The sequence below is a fragment of the Mycteria americana genome, chromosome 5 (assembly GCF_035582795.1).
Source record: "Mycteria americana isolate JAX WOST 10 ecotype Jacksonville Zoo and Gardens chromosome 5, USCA_MyAme_1.0, whole genome shotgun sequence".
NCBI lineage: Eukaryota > Metazoa > Chordata > Aves > Ciconiiformes > Ciconiidae > Mycteria > Mycteria americana.
This window is the reverse complement of record NC_134369.1, coordinates 70,079,897-70,100,174: the sequence shown is the minus strand read 5'-3', so window position 1 is coordinate 70,100,174 and position 20,278 is coordinate 70,079,897. Positions and strand designations below refer to the sequence as shown.

Genomic DNA, 20,278 nt, shown 5'->3' with positions numbered 1-20,278 from the left:
TGGGAGGCAAAGCCGAGCGCTCAGGGTAGGGTTCAGGTAGCCGCGGGCACCGCGAAGCCATCCGCGAGGCACCGTGGCCGACCACCACACATTTTATGATTTCATTGAGTTTTTTTGCGGGGGACTCTGCTGCATCCCGGGCCGCGAGGGGGGAATAACCTCTTTGATTTTATTTTTTTTCAGTTCTCTCAGGCCAGACACACCACAGCCCTTTGAAACGCTCTGTGTCCCTTACCCCACCCATGAATGTGCCAAACCAACCTCTAGGACATGGATGGATGTCTCATGAGGACTTACGAGCTAGAGGACCCCAGTGCATCCCTTCTGATCATGCCCCCCTGTCTCCACAAAGCAGTGTAGCCTCTTCGGGAAGTGGTGGGAGTGAACATTTAGAAGATCAGCCTTCCGCTCGTAACACATTCCAGGAGGAAGGGAGTGGGATGAAAGGTGAGTGAAAAACCAGATGCCTCCCCCCCCCACCCCAGCACCCAGAGGCAGGAGGGGAAAAGCCGTTTTCCCGGCAGCGCGGGGCTCGGTTGGCGGTTTTGGGCGAGGGTCCTCGTAACCAAACGAGGCCTTTCAGCGTTTCTTCCCGGCTTAGGAATTTAGGTTTAGGGCAATAAGTTAGGTTTTCTTTTAAGCAGCGGCTGGTTCTGATCTGACGTCTTAAAGTTGGGTGCCGGTGGGCTGGTTTTGCCCCAAAATCCTGCAAGCTGCCAGCTTTCCAAAAAGCTGGATTTTTTCCATAGCCTGTGGCTTTTGGCTGCGAGTGGAGCTCTTTTCTCTTTCTTTTTTTTTTTTAATCATGGTGAAAAATAGCTTAGCATAGGTTTAGCAAGCCACCTGTGATCTACCATTGCAGCGTTCGGTACCCACCAAGTATTTGGGGAAGTTTTGGCTTAGGATACTTGTTTGCAGTGAATTTATCCTGTGTATTTCAGTTGTTTTTTCCCATTACACCTTCATTTCACAGAGACTCTTAGCAATAAATATACGAGATCTTGTTGGTAAACAAGGCAGAAATGAAACCCTATTGCTGCAGTCAAAGATGGCGAGCAAACTTCAGGCTGTAGAGGAATAAATAGATAAAAACCGGGCAAACACATAGACTGTATATTCCGGTGAACAGACAAAATGACTGAAAATGAACCCGCAGCTCTCAGAGACTGATTTAAACAACCGCAGTTTTCATTAATGCGAAGCAACTCTGTTGTGTAAAGACCGATGATGTAACAGAATAAGGAAACAATCGTGTATTTTAAATATTCACAAGGTCTGATTTGATTCTAATTACAGGCAAATCTAGATAGGTATAAATCTCCGTGACGTCGGGTTGTGTTTGAATTGGCACCGTGTGACTTCGATGTGCATGAAATAAATGCATGAAAAAAAAAACCCCCTCGCGGTTCCCCCGTGAGATGGATGCTCGGGGCTCAGCCCTCTCCCTGCTGGCCTTTGCACCGTAGCGTTGCTCTGGGGCGACGGGCTGTAGATGTGCCGGGAGGGTTCTCTCAGCGTGACGGCCTCGCAGAGCCGGGCTTTGCTTCTCCGTGGCTCCGCTTGCTAACGAACACCTAATCAGGTAGCGCAGCCGGGGAGCGTTTCGTCTCCGGCCGTGCCGCAGGCTCGGCGTACCTGCGGCTCTCGCTGCCTGCGTGGCCCCGCGGCGGACGGCGGGCGGGCGGGCTCGGAGGGATCACCGTGAGCATGCTGAAGGCTAAGCTGGCATCAGCGTGAAGGCTCCCCAAGGCTTTCCGTGCCTGGGGCCGGATCCTGCGGTCTGTCAGATCGAGGAGACCCTTTTTGGGAGCTGGTGGTGCAGAGGGGTCTGTTTAACATGACGTTTATCCAGGTTTCTGCTGATGGGAGTGGGGAGGAGGCCACGGGGAGCTTGGCTCCCTGCGATCCGCAGCCGCAGCTCCGGGACCTGCACGGGTAGAAACTTTCCAGTGCAATGCAATCGATCTGTACGGCCAAATCTGCAAAACCCAAAGGCGCTATTGCCCAGGCTGTCCACGAGCAATAGTGAATTAAATAAACTCCACCTTTAAGGCAGCCCGTTGCTGCTGCAGGCAGCCCCCCGGGGCAGATAGCTGCCCGTCCTCGGGCCGGCCCTTCCCAGGCATCCTCCTTCTCGGGCGGAAGGTTTGCAAACATCTAAACCTGATTCCCCCCGTTGCTGAGTCAGCCCGTTTGCTTTTGTCCCGCTGTCCGGGGACGTGCGAAACAGATGTCTACAGCCTCTGGTATCCACGACTGTCGTGTCCTCCCCCCTCCGCTGGATGTTCTTCAGACTGAACCAATCCAGTTTCTTCCCAGATGGTGTTTTCTAAACGTGGGGTTGTTCTTGCTTCTTTCCACCAGGTTTTTTCCAGAAAGTCTGTCTTTTATTGAAGGTACGTTGCCCAAAACTGGACTCGGGAGCAGAGCAGGGACTTGCTTGCCGTACAGACAGCGTTCCTGTGGCTGTATAGCTCATCGTCCTCAAATAACACACACCGCGGGCTGCGTATGACCCGTCGTATCCCCACAGCTTTCCTGCAAAAAAAAGTACTGCCTGTTCCCTGCCCTCGGTTCATGCCGTTTCTTGTTCCTACAGAAACGCGCAACTTTGTGCATTTTTATTGGGTTGCATCTTATTTCATCCAGACCGGTTGCTCGGTTTGCCAAGTCCCTTCTCTGAATTGCAGCCACGTCTCCCCGAGCGCCTGCAGGCTCTTGTGGCTTGGTGTCACCCGCACCTCCGGTCAGCTTGCTGCTTCTTTAACGCCCTCCACGGCATCCGGGAAGGTAGGGGGGAAGCCAGACCCACGACAGACCCCCATCCAATGTGGCTTAGCAGTTCATCTCCCCTAATGTCACCTATTTCTCTCCTTTCCATCTATCTTTGTGCTGAACGAAAAGTGCCCTTTGGCTTTTTCCCAGCCCCTGGTTTCTCCAGGAGGAGACACGGACGCTTTGTTCCCTGCAGAGCCCATCCATCTGTCCGTCCGGCCCTTCCCGGGGCACAGCTTGGGGCACACCGGGAGGAGGGTTTGGGTAGAGCCGGGGGTTTCTGCTGCGAGTACGTCCATGGCTTAGCGTGGTGGGCACTTCTGAAGATGTCCTGTGTATCCATCGGCCTATATATATACGGCAGGGCGAATTGTTTTCCTTCTAAATTTCTTCTAAATTTCCATGCCAGCACCCAGATAGACGTGTGCCGGCCAAACTGCGGCGTTTAATGCATATAGGGGACGACGTATGTGAGCAGCATGAAAGTCCTCGGTTTGCTGCTCCCATCAGACGCAGCGTTTCTGACAGCCGTGCCATGACTTAGCAATTAGCTCCTGCTAATCGGTGATTAAGGAGTCGCTCCGTGGGCGGGCGGCTCGCTGCTCCGTGGGGAGCGTTCGGAAGTTTGACTTTCCAAGGACCATGAAATCGCCTTAGATGACCTTGCACCTCCTGGTTGCTTCTTCCCCGTGGGAAGGGGGAAAGCCCCACCACCGTCCCTCCGTCTGCTGGGGTGGTTCCTTCTCCCCAGCCCGCTCCCGGGATCCCTGCTGGCAAGGGGGCTCTGGGACCGTCGTAGCTCCCCAAAATTAGGGGGTGGTTCAAGGAGGCTGATGCAAAGGGAAAGAAGAGCTGCTTCTGCGCTCTGACCCTCTGCAAAGGTCGGAGGTGGGTTTTCCGCAGGGTTTAATGTCTACATGAAGTTACATCCCTCTTCCGAAAGTATCCCCGTGGGCTTTGCCATTGGCACGGACGTGCACCAAAGGCAGATGTCCCCAGAGGACACGGGATCAGGTAGACTTTTAATGTGTCATCGCTAAAATGGCGTGGTTTTGTGTTAAAATAAAGTTGAGATTCGAGCCTGCCTGTCCCATGCTGGAAACAGAGGGCTTTCTGCTAATAGCTTTTAATTTTTTTAAACAGAAGATGGGTCTAAGCGGCCTCCAGTAGCCGGTTTTAGGACTGTTGAATGTCGGGACTTTTGGAAAACGGCAAAGTTGAGCCCATCCGTGCTCAGTAACTGCTTTGCCCCCATGTTTGGTGTGGGGTCGATCTCCTGTGCAGCGTTTGAGGAATTTCATTGAAACGCAAATCCTGATGTGTGTCAGAGGACAGAGAGCATGAGCAAAACGCAGCGTTTTGGGGCCGTTTGCATCCTCTGCTTGGATGAGAGTGGGGTTTGGCATCAGCCTGGGCAGTGGGCAGCAGGAGACTTCTGGCAGCTGGAAGAAATGCCTTAGGGGACCAAACCAACGGTCCACCTTGCCCTGTCCCCTCCAGCGACGAGCTGTCGGTTCGGCAAGAGGTCTGTGACGATCCTTGACTTGCATCTGGCACTCAGCAGTGTGGGGCTTTCTGGGGACCACCCATACTGCGGGACGTCCCAGCAGTGGGACTGTCCTCCTCACATTGTCTCGTCCCTTTCCAAAGCGAGTCTGGCCTCGCGCTTCGCAGTCAGATCAGCCTAGAAAACCTTTGGGGTTGGTTACGTTAATGAAGGTTATTGGACGTGGCCGTGAAGGTTGTCTTCATGCTGGCCTCAGGGATGGTGAGCAGAGCACCAGCACCCGAGCAGCCCCAGCCTGGCAGCAGAAGCACGTAGTATGTAGAAATCCCTCCCAAAAACGTTGCAAGCCCCCATTCCTCCTCCTGCCTTGGTGGGCACGTTGGGCAGAGGAACTCCATCGACACAGCCTCACCACCGACCATCGCTCCTTCCCCTCGGGCTCTCCTGCGCCGCCAGCCCCTGCCTGCCATGGGACCTGGGGTCTACCACCCGCTCGACGCATACCCCTTACATCGACTCCAGAATTATCAAAGAGAGGGGAGATGTTGCCGTTAATTTGTATTTAGCCCCAAAAGAGACATTTCCTGAGCCTCCACCTGCTCTCTCCATTCAAGGTGTGGGGTTTCGTGCTGTTTGGGGCTGAAACATTCGTTTTTCACTGTTACTGCACCCGGCGCAGCTTGAGACGGGGATCCCGGGTGTCTCAGTGGTGGGGACGGGGACAAGGACTAATGGACACGGGTATTGCTGGGAGCGGAGCACGTGAGCTCGGTAGGCTAAGGCAGAGCTATTGTCGGGTTGTAGGTGCTAAATAAAGCAGGTCCCGATTCGGCACAGCGTTCGAAGCCTTTAGGATGCAAAGCAAAAGCATCATCACGGGCACGGTGGAGTGCTGCAGCACAGATAGCTGCAGGGCCCCCCCTCCCTTGTGGGGTGTCACCACGGGCCCCCCCAAACCTGTGAAACCCCGAGTAGCTGCTGAGCAGGCTGGAGCGGGGGAGGCTTGTATCCCATTGCCCTTTCCATGGAGGACACCCTATCATGGGGGCTTTGGTGGGGTTTTGCACGTTGCAGAGGAAGGATCCCCCTCCCACATCCTTCCTTATGAAACCACGTTGACGTCAGGAGGATAAAAGTATTTTTGGGTACGCATCCAGCCAGGCACAGAGGTGCTACGCTGCAGATAATGACTGGGAAGGAAGAAGTCATTTCAGTCGGTGCATTTTGAGGTCCAGGTCACCCTTCTGAAATGGGTTTTGGGACCATCTTCAATGGCACGTCATTTTTCCATGCTCAAAAAAAAAATCTCTTTATTTCTCTTTAAGCGGCCATTTAAATTTTCAGCACATACCATCTTCCTTCACACCATAAATCAGTGTCTGCCATCTGCAAAACAGCCACTTGCTCATCCTAAGCTCGACCACACTGTTAGCGTCAGCGGTTCCCACGCTCCTGGGAGAAGGGCAGCGAGGAGGTTGTAGAGAGGTGGGGTCGGTCTCTTCTCCCAGGTAACAAGTGACAGGATGAGAGGCAATGGCCTCAAGTTGCGCCAGGGGAGGTTTAGACTGGATATTAGGAAATTTTCCTTCACTGAAAGGGTTGTCAAGCGTTGGAACAGGCTGCCCAGGGAAGGGGTTGAGTCCCCATCCCTGGAGGTATTTAAAAGCCGTTTGGCTGAGGTGCTTAGGGACATGGTGTAGTGGTGGGCTTGGTAGTGTCAGGTTTACGGTTGGACTTGATGATCTTAAAGGTCTTTTCCAACCTATATGATTCTGTGATTCTGAGGAGCTTGCCCGTACAGTGGTGCAACGCCGGCTCCCTGTGGGCTAATTCCCGGCAGCTCAGCCACAGAAACCCAACCTCTGAGGATGTGTCCTCATCCGGGGGCTGGCTCCTCCTACCATCCATATCCATAGCACTATGTCCTCATCCAGGGGCTGGTTCCTCCTACCGTCCTTATCCATAGCACTACGTCCTCCAGAAGGTCCGTGAAGTTCAGTAAGGTGTCTGAAACACTGGTGGGATGGTGGATGGCACCTAATCAGCTCCTTGTGTTGCTGTTGATGCTATCACGCGTGGTTAAGCTGTGTCATGAGCTCAACGGGAGCTCTCATCTCCTTACCTTTGTGCCGCAGATGTCCCAGCCTGGCTGAAGAGCCTCCGGCTGCACAAGTACGCCGCCCTCTTCTCGCAGATGACGTACGAGGAGATGATGGCCCTCACCGAATGCCAGCTCGAGGCACAAGTACGTCCCACGTCGGTCGTAAAGGGATCAGCCGCGGTCCCGACTCTTGTGCAGTCGGTAGATGAGACACCTCCAATGCCTCTTTTTTGTGTCTTCACGTGGAAGGTGTTTTGCCCGCAGGTGGTTGGAAAGCAAGCAGAGATGGGAAAGTTGGGTCTTGGGGAGTGAAAAAAACCACACTGTACCTGAAAAAGTCCTTGTCCCAGCTTTCTTACTGGAGTCCCAGCATGGAAGTCCCATCACTGGGAGCTGCGCTTGGGTTTTTGTCTGGTTGGGATTAAGTTTAGGAGTTTCAGGGGCACAGTCTGCAGTACCCAACTCCTTTAAAGTCAGTGGGGCTTTGGTGGCCAATTGCCTCGTTGACCTTTGAAAATGTCCCCGCTTTCAGATTTACCTCTGCGTTATCCTCGGGATGGTCAGCACCTTTGCTTTCACTGTCTGAGATGTACCGGGGAGGGACAGACTAGCTGGAAATCTCTGTCTTCAGCAAGTCTCTAAGTGATTTTCTATGATGTCCCCCGTTAATCCCTGCGCTCAGAAATTTGATTAATTTATAGCAGCCCTTTTCGTTCAGGGGAGGAAGGATTTTGGCTGACCCGGCTGTCCTGTGGAAATACTAACACTGGGTTTTGTGCTGTTTTTTGCAGAACGTTACCAAAGGCGCAAGACACAAAATAGTCATCAGTATCCAAAAGCTAAAAGAAAGACAAAACCTGCTCAAATCTTTAGAAAGGGTAAGTAATCGCAACCACTTTTGTATTTCTGCTTTTTCAAGAAGCCAGGAATTAATTCTGAGGTGAAGAACTCTTCGGTTACGCATGTTGTCGGGATCTTTTGCAGAGAAATCTGTTGCTGGCTTCGCCACATCTGAACGCTGTCTCAAACGCTTCTGTGCCAGACGCGGATTTTATTTGGGGCTGTATTTTGCAGAGTGGGTCCTAATCCACCTCCGGCACTCAGGCAGCTGGGGTGGATATACCCTGCGGCACTGGTACGAGCCCTGCCCAGCTCCGGGGTGCTCGGAAGCACGGCGTGGAGGTGGTGGAGGCACCGTCCCAGCGACACTGATGGGAAGCTGGTTGCTCCTCCGCTGAACCGTGGTGCAGGACCAGCTCTAGCCACACCAGCCGCCGTGGTCCTCTCTCCCGCTGGAGAACCAGCTGGGCAGAGCCTTTAACCCCTGGTTAGCCCTCGGCCACTCGGTTAACTCTCCCGTCTCGGTGCCGCTGTCCCTCTCAAGAGACCCCTCCATGCACAGCGGTCTTCGCAGAGACCCCCGAGCCCTGCCCCTACCTCTCCATCCCCAAAAAGAGATGGGATTTCCCGGTGTCTGTCAGGTCAAGGGCCTCTGCGCTTTTCTGGAGCATCACATGGGCAATCTGTCCCCAGATAAAAAGCCAGACACCCACCTCAGTGCCTGAACAACAGCTCGAATTTCCAAGGAGAGCAAATAGAAACTTCTTTGTCCCTTCAACAAAAGCTTAAACTCTGCATAAATGGCTGTCAGAGAAGCACCAGCACCGCAGACGGGCTGGGAGCAGCTCACCCAACTTCTATTTATTATCGCAATATTATATTATATTTAATTGCACCGTCTTCAAACAGCAACTTGCAGAGCCTCCCACTAGGGGCTTTTAAATACTTATGTGGTGCGTTGCTATTTATTGGTGTTTTCGTTAGCTCACTGCTTCACTATTTATTTATAATATGGGATTGTACTCGGAGTATGGCAGGAGCTAATAAAGCCATATTTACCTCCGTATATTAATAATAACTATTAAATCCAAGAGACAGCCCGCTGGATTGAGCTTGCTGCGGCGATGTGTTTTCCAGGCGATTGCACAGCCTCTTCCCCCGCTTCTCCGCCTGGGTTTTGAAATGTGGTATTGATCGACGGGCGTGGAGCGGGAGGGCGAGCCCGGTTCGGCTGACACAACCAGCCACGCACGCTGCAAAAGAGGGGAGATAAGTGGCAGGGGCTGCTTTTGAACCCTCGTGGGGCGGGTTTGGGCTGTGGGGCCGTGACCGTGTCCCACTTTGCTGGGGCTCAGAGCTGCCTGTGAGCTGCTTTGCTTGGGAGGAGATGTCTCTGGTTTTCCAGGCTTCCCATCCAATTTTTTTTTTTTTTTTTTTTTTGCTAAACAAGAGCATGTGTGGGACTTGATTTTTTTGGGCAGTGTCTCGCTGCTAAAGATTGCTGCTTTCTTGGAAAGAGCTGCTCCACCCCTCTCTGCCGGTTAGCAGAGCAGGATTTTTTCCCCCAAAAAATAGCGCCCAGCAGACTGCCGCCGGGTCTTCGAGAGAAATGGAGCCAAGACGCCCAAGAGCGAGCTGGGGATGCAGCAGAATTTAGGGTGAACAACCATTTCAGGGCTTCGGCTGGCTCACGCGCGCAGCCCGTGTGCCCGCTTTGTGTCTCTTCCCTAGGCGCAGCCAGGACTCACCCCAAAAGCTGCCTCTTTCCAAGTGTCGTCCCACGAGCCAGACCCTGCAGGAGCCTGCGATGAGCTCTTGTGGTCCAGGCTACATTAAAAACAGAATGCAATTATTGCCCATCAGCTTTGCAATGTGGGAGGAGGATCTGGCCGTAGAAAGGATGATCCGCACTCGTAACTGAGAGCAATGCTGGGGGTGTACCCAAATCCTCTCCCTCCCAGGTGGACCTCCCCCAGGATCTCCAAGCTGAATATTTTTGCTATAGGGATATAAGTCCACCTGCAGCCTTGTGGTCTCCCCTTCCGTGTCTGACCACAACCTACCCTGTTCTCCTTGAAACTCTCCCTTTCGCCTCTGCATCCGCTCCCCCAGTTTGTCCCCATCCCTGGGACGGGGACGTCCCCGCTTCGCTGCTGCAGGATGGGCTCCTGCGTCCCAGCGTGGTCCTGGGCTCTGCGATGCTCCCAGGGCATGAGGATGCTATGGCAAGCTCTTTGGGGCAGAGCACTTACGGAGAGCTCAGCTTGAAGGCGGGGCTGGAAACTGGATACAAGCCCACGTTAAAAAATATAATTGAAATTAAATAGGGCCTGAAATGTCACGATTGTGGGATTGCTGGGGAAGGAACAAGATACCTGCCGGTCTGGGCATTGAAATCTCACAGGATGAGTCGCTCTCATGGGGTTTGCATCTTCCTGGTGGAAATTTGGAAATGCTGAAGCTGGATCGTTGCTGGGTTTGGGTCCCAGTGGTTGACGGGGCACGTTTATCTCCGGGGATTCAGGTCTGAACACATCCAAGGATAATCAGGCCCCGTCCCTGCAGCCACTCCACGCTCCTGTTCTAAGCAGAAGTCTCGGTGGATGGAACACGGCTGTTGAATATGGGCTGCAGCGGGGTCCCGGAGCAGGAACGGGGCCGTCAGCTTTGCTGGGCATTTTCTGGGGGGTAACGGTAGGGTTCTGGTTCGCAGCTGATGTCCCGCAGAGACAAAGCCCTCTTCTCTCCACTTGAATCCGCAGGACATCCTGGAAGGTGGCAACTTGCGTGTCCCGCTGCAGGAACTACACCAAATGATCCTCACCCCCATCAAAGCCTACTCTTCCCAAAACTCCAGCACGGAGGAGCACAGCCGGGACGCGGACTCGCATCACCCCTCCTCCCTGCTCGGCTCGGACGGCCAAGGCTCTGACTGCAAGGACTCTGCCGCGGGGGGCATGCAGCAGCACCATTTGCCGGGATGCGAGGGCGAGTCGGGGGGGGCCCCTTTGCCCGAAGGCGACCTGCCCGGACAGTTCACCAGAGTGATGGGGAAAGGTGAGCGGCTGTCGCTTGTGATTGCCATCCTCGCTAGGGAGAGCTGCCGCGGGGCGGGGTGCGTGCGGCGGCGCCGGCCTTTCCCCGAGCTCCTGCAAGCCGCGGTCCTAGGGGTGAGGATTTTTTGAGGCCCCGTCGTGCTGTGGTAAGAGGTAAGAGCGTGGGTGGGGAGGTGGGCAGTGATTTTGGGGAACGGTAGCGGCGGGACGGGCTGCCTGCCCCAGGTCAGAAGTGGATAGCATCCTCTCCTTCCCGCGGGTCGGGGCGGATAGCATCCTCTGCCTTCCCATTCAGAGCCCTGGGGGCATCCCGCCGGTCCGGAGGTGTTTTCAGCAGCATCCCTCGGACTTGCTCTGCTTGTGGTGGGGCAGCAGTGGTGCACGGGCTGGCCGTGTGCCGTCTTGAGTGCAAAACGGCTGAGTCCAAGCCCCGGGTTAGATGCGGGACACCCGAAATAACTCAGGTGCCGTTCCGTGCCTGGTGCGGGGCGCACGGCTTTGCATCAGGATTCACACGCTGGGAGGTGCGCGGGAGCGACGTGAGGTAGGGACCGAGCTCCTGTGCCATATACAGGGCTCTTGGAGCAAATTTGTGTGAGGTTGGACGTGTCCTAGCCCCCGTCGGTGGCACCTGAGGTGTCGGTGCTGGCTGCGCGGAGGGAGATCTCCCTGGGCAAGAGGGAAGGGGAATCTCGTCCGCAGGCTCACGCAGGAGACCGGGAAGAGAAAGAAATTCATTGGGCTGCCACGAAGAAACATCAGCCCTGTCCCTATTTCAGACCTTTTTTGCAAAAATCAGAGGAGATTAAAAACTTGGTGCAGAATTTCTCACCAGCTAATTGACTGCATGCGCAGACAAACGTGGGTTTCTGGCCCCGTTTTAAACCCGCCGATGAATTCAGCCCGTGACAAACGCCTCCGTCACGCACGAAGCTGGACGCATGGCACAAGCCTTGTCAGGACAAAGCGTCCTCCAGGACCGCGAGGCATCCCTGCCCAGGGGTTGTGACAGGAGAGGCTCATTTCTCTGTGAACTCTTTTCCACTTACTTTTATGGCATTAATTCCAAAAGAGGTTAAAACCCATCGGGAAAGGTGGGAATCCGTTTGCAGCGGGGGCAGGTTTTGGCCATAGGAGCAGGAGCTCTCCCGGCGCCGGCTCTTGCACGGGAACAGGGAATAATCCTGTGCCCCTGATTTGCTCAGGTCTAATTTTGGTGACTCCAATGGTGTCACTCTGGATTTACACCAACGTAACAGAGAACAAAATCCGGCCTTAAATATAGGACAGCACAGCAGGAATTGGGGAAGGGTGTTTTTTCTCGCTGATGAGAAGACTCACCCGTGGGACAGGGGAAACGGCACGTCCGAGGCGTTCGTTGGACCCCCCTGGACCCCAGCTCGGTGTCCCCATGCCCATTTCTCTTCTCCTTTCTCTTTTTTTTTGCAGTATGCACGCAACTTTTAGTTTCCCGACCCGACGAAGAGAATATAAGTTCCTATTTACAGCTCATAGACAAATGTCTAATCCACGAGGTGAGTCGTGACGCATCATCTAAAACTGTTGTTCTCATCACTTAGAAACTGTTTCCAAAGTGTCTGTTTATGTAAACCTTTTGGTTTCTAACACAAATATTTTTGTGGGGGTATTAATAGTAATTCTGACAGAACAGGGCTGGAGCGGGCGGTAGCTCCAACGTGGTGCATGGAAATGTTGCTCCCCCCCCACCACCACCCACGTTCACTTAATTGCCAAGACCTGGAGCTGGGAAATTCATCCAGCTCATGACAGTCTGATCAGCAGCTGGGTGAAAATAAAAAAAATCCCAGGATGAACGTGCAGACGGACCCGGCGATCCCTTGGCTGCCTCCTGTTTCACAGCATGTGGGCTTGGGGTTTTGCAACCGGGGCATCTGTTTCTGCTCCCAACGGATCTGCCTGTGCCAGGTGATGGCTTGGGATGGCCGAGGCTGTGCCGCGGGGCTCCGGCATGCTCCTGCCCGGTGGCAGGGAGGGATGGCTGGCATTCCCGGCGTCCGGCAGTGTTTCGTACCCGCGCCGGCTGCACCTGGAAGAACAAGCTGCTTCGCATCGCCTGCCCATATGGCAGGGGTCGGGGGGGGAGATTGCACAGCCTCTCACAGGAGCTGCAGGCTCTAAACGTTTCTCAGTTATTTGTTTATAAAAAAATACGCTGTCAAAGCACAGAAGAATCTCCTGTGGAGAGGGCTGGTGGCTGCAAACCCCAAAATGGGCTGCACACCGCGTGGAAGAGGAGAGAGGCGGCTCGCAGCCCCTGGCCTTGCAGCTGAAGCCGCTGCCCGAGCCACGCTTGTGCAAAGGTTTGGTCCACGCATCTCTGCAGGGCCAAGCACGGGGGCTCTTGAATCCGGATGAAATAGTCGAATACTGGGCAAAATGCAAGTGCTTCAACGTATTTTTTGAACTGTGCTCCCGGACGCGTCTCTCGGTCACGGGGGGGATTACAGTGCATTTTGCTGGCAGCGCCTGTGGTGTCAGCCGGCATTTGGCCCCGTGAAATACGGGGTGGTGGCACCCACTGCTTGGGTTTGCTGCAAGACAGGTTTAGAGCCGTGGGTGTCGTCGTCTCGGTGCTTTACACAGACACGGGCAGTGGAAAATAGCTGTAGGGGCTGGAGGGGAGAGCGTGTCCGCTCCCACTTGCTCCCCTCTCGGCATCGGAGCCTGGAAATGGTGCCTGGCCTTTCTGCACGGCCGAGCAGGGCATCCCGGGGGGAGCAGAGGCGTGAAGAGAGGAGCGAGGATGGTGGGAGCAGATGCCCAGGGCTGGAGAGCAAAGCCAGGAAGACAGAGAGCTGCAGAGGGGCTCGTTTTCCAGGAGCGCCCGGGACGGACGTGGTGACGCGGCGTCACCCCACCGGTGCCAGCCCGAGTCCCAGGGCCACCGTCTGCCTCGGCTCCGGCGTAATCAGCACCGGGAGAGAGCGTCTCCTCCGGAGGGTGGTTTGGAGCCGTCAAGTCAGGCGCTAATTAGCCTCCAAATTGTCCTCCGGAGACCTCCGCTCCTCTCCGCTGCCGGCGCGGAGGCGTTGGCTGTCTAAAGTTAGCAGCGGTGGGCACGTGGATGTCCCCGTAACCCACGCTGCCTGCCTGGAGGTCTGGGGCGTTTCGGGAGGAGACGTGTCCCCCGCGTGGGTGACCTTCGCAGGGAGCCCGGGCGGGTGACGGGGCTCACCCCAGAGGCTGTGGGTGCCAGGAACAGAGCGGAGCTCTGCCCAGCCCCGAGAAGGAGGATAGGATGCGGGATGCCACGGAGCAGCTCTGCTTTCCAAATCGCGGCGTTTTCCAACCCCGCTGGCGTTTTCTAGAGCCGCGTCCAGGTGACGAGTGTCACCACCCGGCAGGACCAGCCGTCAGAGCCCGCGGGGAGCTGCCCTCCCACCCCGCAGCAAGCGGGGAGCCGGGCGCTGGGAGGGGGAGCGGGGAAGCTTTGGGGAAGCCCTGCTCTGTCCAAGGGGGGTTGGCAGCCGTGGGGGCAGAGCCAGGCCTTCGCTCTGGGGCGCAGGGGACGCTGCCGGAGCATTTTCTCGACCTGAGATGAGTAAATCCTCAAGAGAGACCGGGGTTTCCCTCTGGACTCGCCGATGGGGCTCAGCTCACGCCACCGCCTGCTCCAGCTGCTGTTCTTTACAGGCGCACCCACGTACGCGTCCCTGCTCGCTTTGTCCAGAAAAATATTCATATGTTTCCTATTTTTCTCTCTTTTTTTGGGGGGCAGGCGTTTACAGAGATCCAGAAGAAGCGGCTGCTGTCATGGAAACAGCAGGTGCAGAAGCTCTTTCGGTCTTTCCCTCGGAAATCCCTCCTGGAGCTGTCAGGCTATCGGCAGCAGAGGAGGTACGCCGGCTTTCGGGGAGGGATGGACGCAGCGGCTGGGGGACCCGGCAAGAGCATCTCGAGAGGGACCGACGTCTCCCAGCCGGGAGGGACGGATCCCGCCGGGTTCCGAGCCACGTTTCGGGAGGGAGAAGGGTTGGAAAAGCTTCGGCAATAAAACCCCAGGCGTTGGCTGGGAAGGGCAAGCGGCAGTAAGTTTGCTTGCGTGTGTGGTCGGCGCCTACCCCACCAATTCCCGCTGCGTCTCCCTGGCTCCGAACCCGGTGCTTCCCAGCTGTGCAGCGTATCCCCGGCGCTGGGCGGCCGGCCCTGCCCCTGCTGCTGCCCTTTGCTAATTGCATCAGTGCTGGAGTTTCACCAAAAAGCCGTCAATTGGCAAAAAAAGGCTGGAAGCCTGCGGAGGGTGGAGAGCCGGGGGGCTGCGGTCAGAAAGCCGGGTAGGGCTGTGTTGCGAACACAGGGTTTGCTGACTTCCAAGGCGATGCTGAATTTCGGGTGATCCTAGAAAGCATTGGGGTTATGGCAAGAAGAGGTATTTTTAGACGAGTTTTAACCACAGTATCAGCCTTTTGTTTAATTCTGCGAAGTCTGTTTTATTGCAGTCTTGTGCAAGTTCTTTTTTCTCAAAAAGCAAGTGTTGTGGAGATGACCGGGAGCATTGGGACAGCTGGGGTGCGAGTTCAGAAGGAACACGCGCAGAACCAGAGCGTTCCCCGATGGAATTAAATGAAATATTTTGTAATGGAAAAAAACCAGCAGTTTCCACGCTCGCGGCAGGATCAGAAGCAGAATAGACAGGAGCAAAGGTTTTTGATGGACCCGTTTGGTCTGGGCCATCACCGACGCAGCAGTTTAGCTGCATACCCAAGCCGACCCCAGGCACGAGGTGGGGCTGCCCGAAGCGGTCCCAGCCCCTTTCCCGGGGCCGCCCAGGATGCTCTCCAGTTTCCTTACTGCTTTTGGGTGGTTTGCATTTTGCGTTTCTTCTGCTCCTGGGAAGCTGCGGGCGAGGAAGGAGCACGTGGCCAGTCCTGCTTTTCTCATGGAGATTTAATAGCAAGAGCGTTTTTTTGGACGAGGTTTAAAGAAACCCCGTCGTACTCCTGCCTAGTAAATTTATCCGGTTTTGGGATCCCAGCCTGCTCATGTCGTCGGAAGCGTGTTTGCAGCCACCCGCCCAGGCGGGAGAGGTGAGGGCTGGGAGGAAGGTGAGCTGAAACATCTGCGAGGGTGATTAAGTGCTGGAGAAGGGCAGGGGGGGAACGGGGAGCCTAAAAGCAACCGCAGCGGTGGGTTTGCGGAGCGTTCCCATCCTTGGCTGTGCTTAAACCTGATAACAGCCTTGCCGTCCTCCTGCCCAGCTAACGGGGCAGAGACACCAAGCCAACGCCGCGCGGCGAGGAGACCGGTGCTGCGTGTGTTTCCAGGGATTACCTGATGATTTTGGTGTCATCCCTCTGGTTTTAAATGCAAAAACATATGGGGAGGGATGCTGGTGTGTCCAACCCTCCCCTCCAAGGAGTAAAGATGGTTTCATGTCCTGAGATTGGTGTCTCAGGACATTTGGGCTGTGTGGTCTTGGGTCCGGATGGTTTTGCTCTGACCACAGGGAGCTGGATGAAGGTTTGCAGTGCAGAGACGGGAGCGGGTGCAGAGTCAGTCCCACCTCTGCACGAATGTGCCTTTCACTCGGCCCCTCCCTAGGCAATCTTGGACTTTTTAGGTCATTTTAACCAAGTTTTGCAGAACTTGAGAAGTCTCAGAGAGGACCGTGTTCATAAAAATGAACCTCCTGGAAGGGGAGAACCAGCCCTTCGAGCATTCCCAGTAAAGAAAACCCAACAGCACAAGCTGAACTTTTATCAGACACTAGAGAATCCACACACGAGAGATCTCTTTTGTACAGCTCAAAGGCATGAAGAGTTTAAGTCAAAACCCAAGAAATCAGGCGCCGCTAGCTCCAGTGCCTGAGGAATTACCTGCGGTATTTTAGCTTGCATTTAAGGACAGGCCCATTTTGCAGGAGTAAAATAAACTTTAAAAAGAAAATAGTGTGGATCTGAGAACTGCAGAAGGGAGGGAGGGTGACTGGCAGACGGGAAGAAGAAAGGATGCTGCTGTTGTCTGCCCAAACCTCCTCCTTCCCATTGCACGTGCAGGATGGAGGACCGGCCTCAGCGGCATGGGAGGGCCAGGGCAGGAGCAGACAGTGAACCCGTGGCCATGGGATGGGCATGGGGTGGCGAACATCAGTAGGGTGGTGAACATCAGCCCAGCGCTTCGCTACGACACAGGGGCACCATCGGGGACGTTTGGTTGTTGGTCTGAGCGCGCCAAACCAGCCGCTCGCTCCTTGCAGGGGCCAATTTCTCACCCTCGGCGTTTTCTCTCTCTCTCCGCAGCCGAGGCTTTGGCCAGTCGAACTCCTTACCGACAGCCGGATCTGCAGGGGCAGGGCTGGGCCGGCGAAACCCCCGCCAGTTCCAGATCCCCTCCCGCAACCTCCCCACCGCCCGGCTGGGGCTGCTGGGCCCCAGTGGGCTGCTGGGCACCCCCCAGCGCAGCCCCGCCGCCAGCCCCGCCATCCTCAAGCAAGGCAGACAGGTTGGTCGGTGTTACGTCTCCAGCTTTTCCATCCCTTCCCTATAAGCTTCCTTTGCTTTTTCTCCTCTAACTTGTCCAGATCCCCCTTTTTTTTTTCTTCTTTAATTCAAGCCAAGCAAGTGAGAGCGATTTATTCTCCACGCAGCTGGGCGCAGAAAAGGGACTGGCAGGAGCGGGGCAAAGCGGGAGGTGGAGGGGGGAGAGATGAGCCCAAGGGGGTTGTAAATACATGGCACGGAAGCCTCCGTTTTACATCCTGCACCCCTTTTTTCTTCGCTTCCCGCAGAACCTCTGGTTTGCCAACCCCGGGGGCAGCAACAGTATGCCCAGCCGCAGCCACAGCTCGGTGCAAAGGACGCGCTCGCTGCCGGTCCACACCTCCCCGCAGACCATGCTGATGTTTCAGCAGCCAGGTAGGAAGCAGACGTTTGCTTTTTCGCTTATCCACCGCCCGGCGAGACGAGGGGAGGCTGCGTGAAAGGAGCCACGCTTGCAGCCATGCTCGCAGCGCCGGCTGTCGCAGCCGGAGCGGGGTATCTGTGACGGGAGTCGGATTCCTGGGTTGATCGAACCGGGGACATCGCTGGAGGGATTTTGACCCTATATACGACATCTTGGCCCTATATATAAATGGGCTGGTGCCTTACATAGCTTGCTTCCGAGGGGCTTCGTGTCAGGCGGGGAGGGCAGTAGCTCTTCCATCGCCTTTTTCGCCCGTGCACGGACACGGAGACCCGGTGCGGAGGGACTGCCTTCGCGCACTCGAGGGAAATTCTTTTCACCATGCACGCCAAGGGAAATGTTTCTGTGTCGGTGCTTCCTTCCCAAACGCCGCCAAAACGTTCCCGTCTATGGGAGCATCCTCTGATTCATGGGGGTTCCTGCTGAACCTGGAGCAGCCTTCCCGTTAGGACGTTCATGCCTTTTTCTCGGTTTATGCCTTCGTTAGCCTTTAAGCGTGCCTTTTCTTACCAACACGCTTACCGTGACAATTTATACCGCAGGAGTTACGCTCCCCCAGCAAACTAAACCTCAGCCGTAAGCTTCTGCCATGGTTTCAGCTTGGCAGCTCCCCTCCCGTCACATGCCTGCTGTGTTTTAACTGCATAATTTCGGCGGCAAATGTCCTGTACAGCAAAAGCGGCGTCTGTTCTCGGGTATTGATTAAACACCAGGACAAGGGCACATTTCTGCCGGCGCTGAAGGAGAATAAATAGCTTTCTCTTCGCGTGTTAGCCTGCGGTGAATGAGGGCGTAGGAGGATTAGGGAGCCAAAGATGGGGACCGAATTGCGAGGAAAATGAGCAATCGGGCGGGGCTGAGCTCCCGAAACACTTCCCACGGGGCTGCAGGGACCGCAGCCCTCCTGGACCTCGTCCCACGTTCCTGCCAGCTGGTGGCAAGCGGGAGATGCCGGCCATCGGTAGCAGAAGCCGTGTTTGCAAAGCTTCTTGCTGCAAAGGGGAGGGCATTTTGGTGCCGTACGGGTCGGGCCGGCGTGTTGCAGCACACCAAACTTCGTTCCCCCGCTTTTTTTTGTGCTCACCCCTCCGGGGATGTGGCAGCAGGGCCGTGGGCGACCGAGCGGCAGCCAAGCTGGCCACGGAAAAGCCGGACGGCGGCTCTGCCGGTCTGTGCTGCCATCCCACGTCCGAGTGCTAACCCTGCCTGCGTGCTGCCTGCACCGGCAGCTCCCCGGGGCCGCTCGAAGGTTCTGCACGTATCCAGGATTTTGTGGGGAGAGCCCGGGGTGCCCCTCTCAGGGCGGGGGTCCCGCGCTCGCCCCAGCTCCCCCCCAGCATCTCTAACGGGCACCTGAACCCCTCATTTCCATCCACCTTCCGCTGCAACGCCATTGAGTCCCCCCAGATTTTCCCCTTATCGATGAGAAAGAGGGGGGTGACGTCTGTTTTTGCAAACGTCTCTTGCTGGAGGTGATTGCACCGGGAAGCGAAGCGCTGCCGGAATCCGGCCAGGCGGTCAGACCCTCCTGGGGCATCTTTCGGGGGGTTTCCTACCCCACGTGCACCCACTCCAGCAGCGGCAGAGCGGGCAGGGGGTGCAGGGCAGGCGAGCAGGGTCCCTGCCGGGTCCCCTGACCGAGGTCTCCTGTCCCTTTGTCCCTGCAGAGTTCCAGGTGCCGGTGACTGAACCTGACATCAACAACAGGCTGGAGTCCCTGTGCCTGAGCATGACGGAGCACGCGCTCAGCGGTGAGCACTCCCTCCTCCTCGGGCTCTTCCAGCACGTCCACGCCGCCTCCGCTGAGCCCCCCGGCCCCTGCCCCTGCCCCACGCCCCCCAAAAGCTGGGACAGGCTGTGGCTGTGAGGGCATGGGACGGTGGCGGGGCTGGATGCTCCCGGGGACGCTCCCGGCGGGGGTTGGACGGGGACGTTGGCTTCTCTCGGCGAGGGAGCCGGGGCAGAGGGGTAAAACCGAACGCAGGGATCGCGCCCAGCGCTAGTGGAGTCCGTGCTTATTAGCCGCTAGTTAGCTTGCTAATAATAATTAGTATTAGCTTGCTAGTCTGTTATTAGTTCTCCATAAAGCCCTTGCCGCCAGAGCGCTCGAACGGTTCACAGGCTTTGGAGCGTTTTACCCTTCTGCCACCGGCGTCCCTCATTTGGCTGGGGGGTGCAGGAGCCCCGAGGCGTGGGGCTAAAGCCCTGCCGCGGGCCGCCGGGCGCTGTGCCGGTGGCCTGGGGCGGCTGCGGGTGCCAGCCCGGGTGGGCGGATAGCGGGCACAGGGAGGGAGGAGGACCAGGCGGAAAAACGGGCAGGGAAGGTGGAAAAGGCAGCAGCAGCGCGATGGAGAGGCCGGCACAGCAAAAAGCACCGGCACCAGAAGCGCCCTGCGCCCCTCGCCGATGCACCGGACCCCCAGGCACGAACGATGACTCCCCGGCGACGGGACGAGCGCGGCCGCCTGCGTTGCCCAGACCCTCCCGAATAACCAGCTCGGGTCTCGCCCCCGGCAATCCCTGGACTGCGTCGAACGGTTGAGGATGGGAGCCCTTGGGGAGGATGAGTGCCGCCGGGTTCGTGCCGCCGGGTTCCCACCGCCGGCACGGCTCCCTGCAGCGATGCGACAGCCCGTCCCGGGGAGAGGGACACGCGAGCAAGGACCGCAAGAGGCAGCGGGGCCCTGGCAGTGCCACGGCAGCATCCTCGGCTGGGAAAACAAGGACACTTCTGTCACCCGAAGCGTTCCTCCAGCGTGTGCCGAGGCGAGGCTTAGCTGTCTCGTTCCTCTGCAGGGTACTGTTCCTCCGAGTTATTTTTTTCCAGGTCGCATACCCCGAGCCTCTCGAAACCGGTCGTGCTATAAATAGCTCTTAAAAAAATAAACCTTTCGGGGGAGAAAAAAAAAAAAAAAAAAAAAAGGTGTAACAAACCTGTTTGTTTTTAGTCTTAAGGAGGGAGGCGGCCGTGATGCCCTGGGTAGCGTAACAGGGAGTGCTCTGTTGGGGGGCTGCCCCCCCGCCGCTCTCCGTCCCGGGGACAGGGGTTTGGGA

General features: G+C 56.4%; 1 protein-coding gene across 6 annotated transcripts in view; it reads left to right on the top strand.

The window, feature by feature from the left end:
* SAMD4A (sterile alpha motif domain containing 4A) overlaps positions 1–20,278 on the top strand; it is a 106,838-nt gene that overhangs the window by 85,499 nt on the left and 1,061 nt on the right. Inside the window, exons 4-12 of one of the 6 annotated variants that reach the window (XR_012776036.1) lie at positions 184–447; positions 6,418–6,527; positions 7,175–7,261; positions 9,986–10,280; positions 11,729–11,814; positions 14,040–14,158; positions 16,561–16,762; positions 17,049–17,175; positions 18,892–20,021. Coding sequence is in view for 5 of the 6 variants with exons in the window: in XM_075503911.1 (XP_075360026.1) it covers positions 184–447; positions 6,418–6,527; positions 7,175–7,261; positions 9,986–10,280; positions 11,729–11,814; positions 14,040–14,158; positions 16,561–16,762; positions 17,049–17,175; positions 18,892–19,091 (1,490 nt within the window). In the remaining variant the exon portion in view is untranslated. Of the gene's footprint in view, positions 1–183; positions 448–6,417; positions 6,528–7,174; positions 7,262–9,985; positions 10,281–11,728; positions 11,815–14,039; positions 14,159–16,560; positions 16,763–17,048; positions 17,176–18,891; positions 20,209–20,278 lie in introns of those variants that run through there. The other 5 variants (XM_075503912.1, XM_075503911.1, XM_075503910.1 and 2 more) reach the window with 5 other exon arrangements.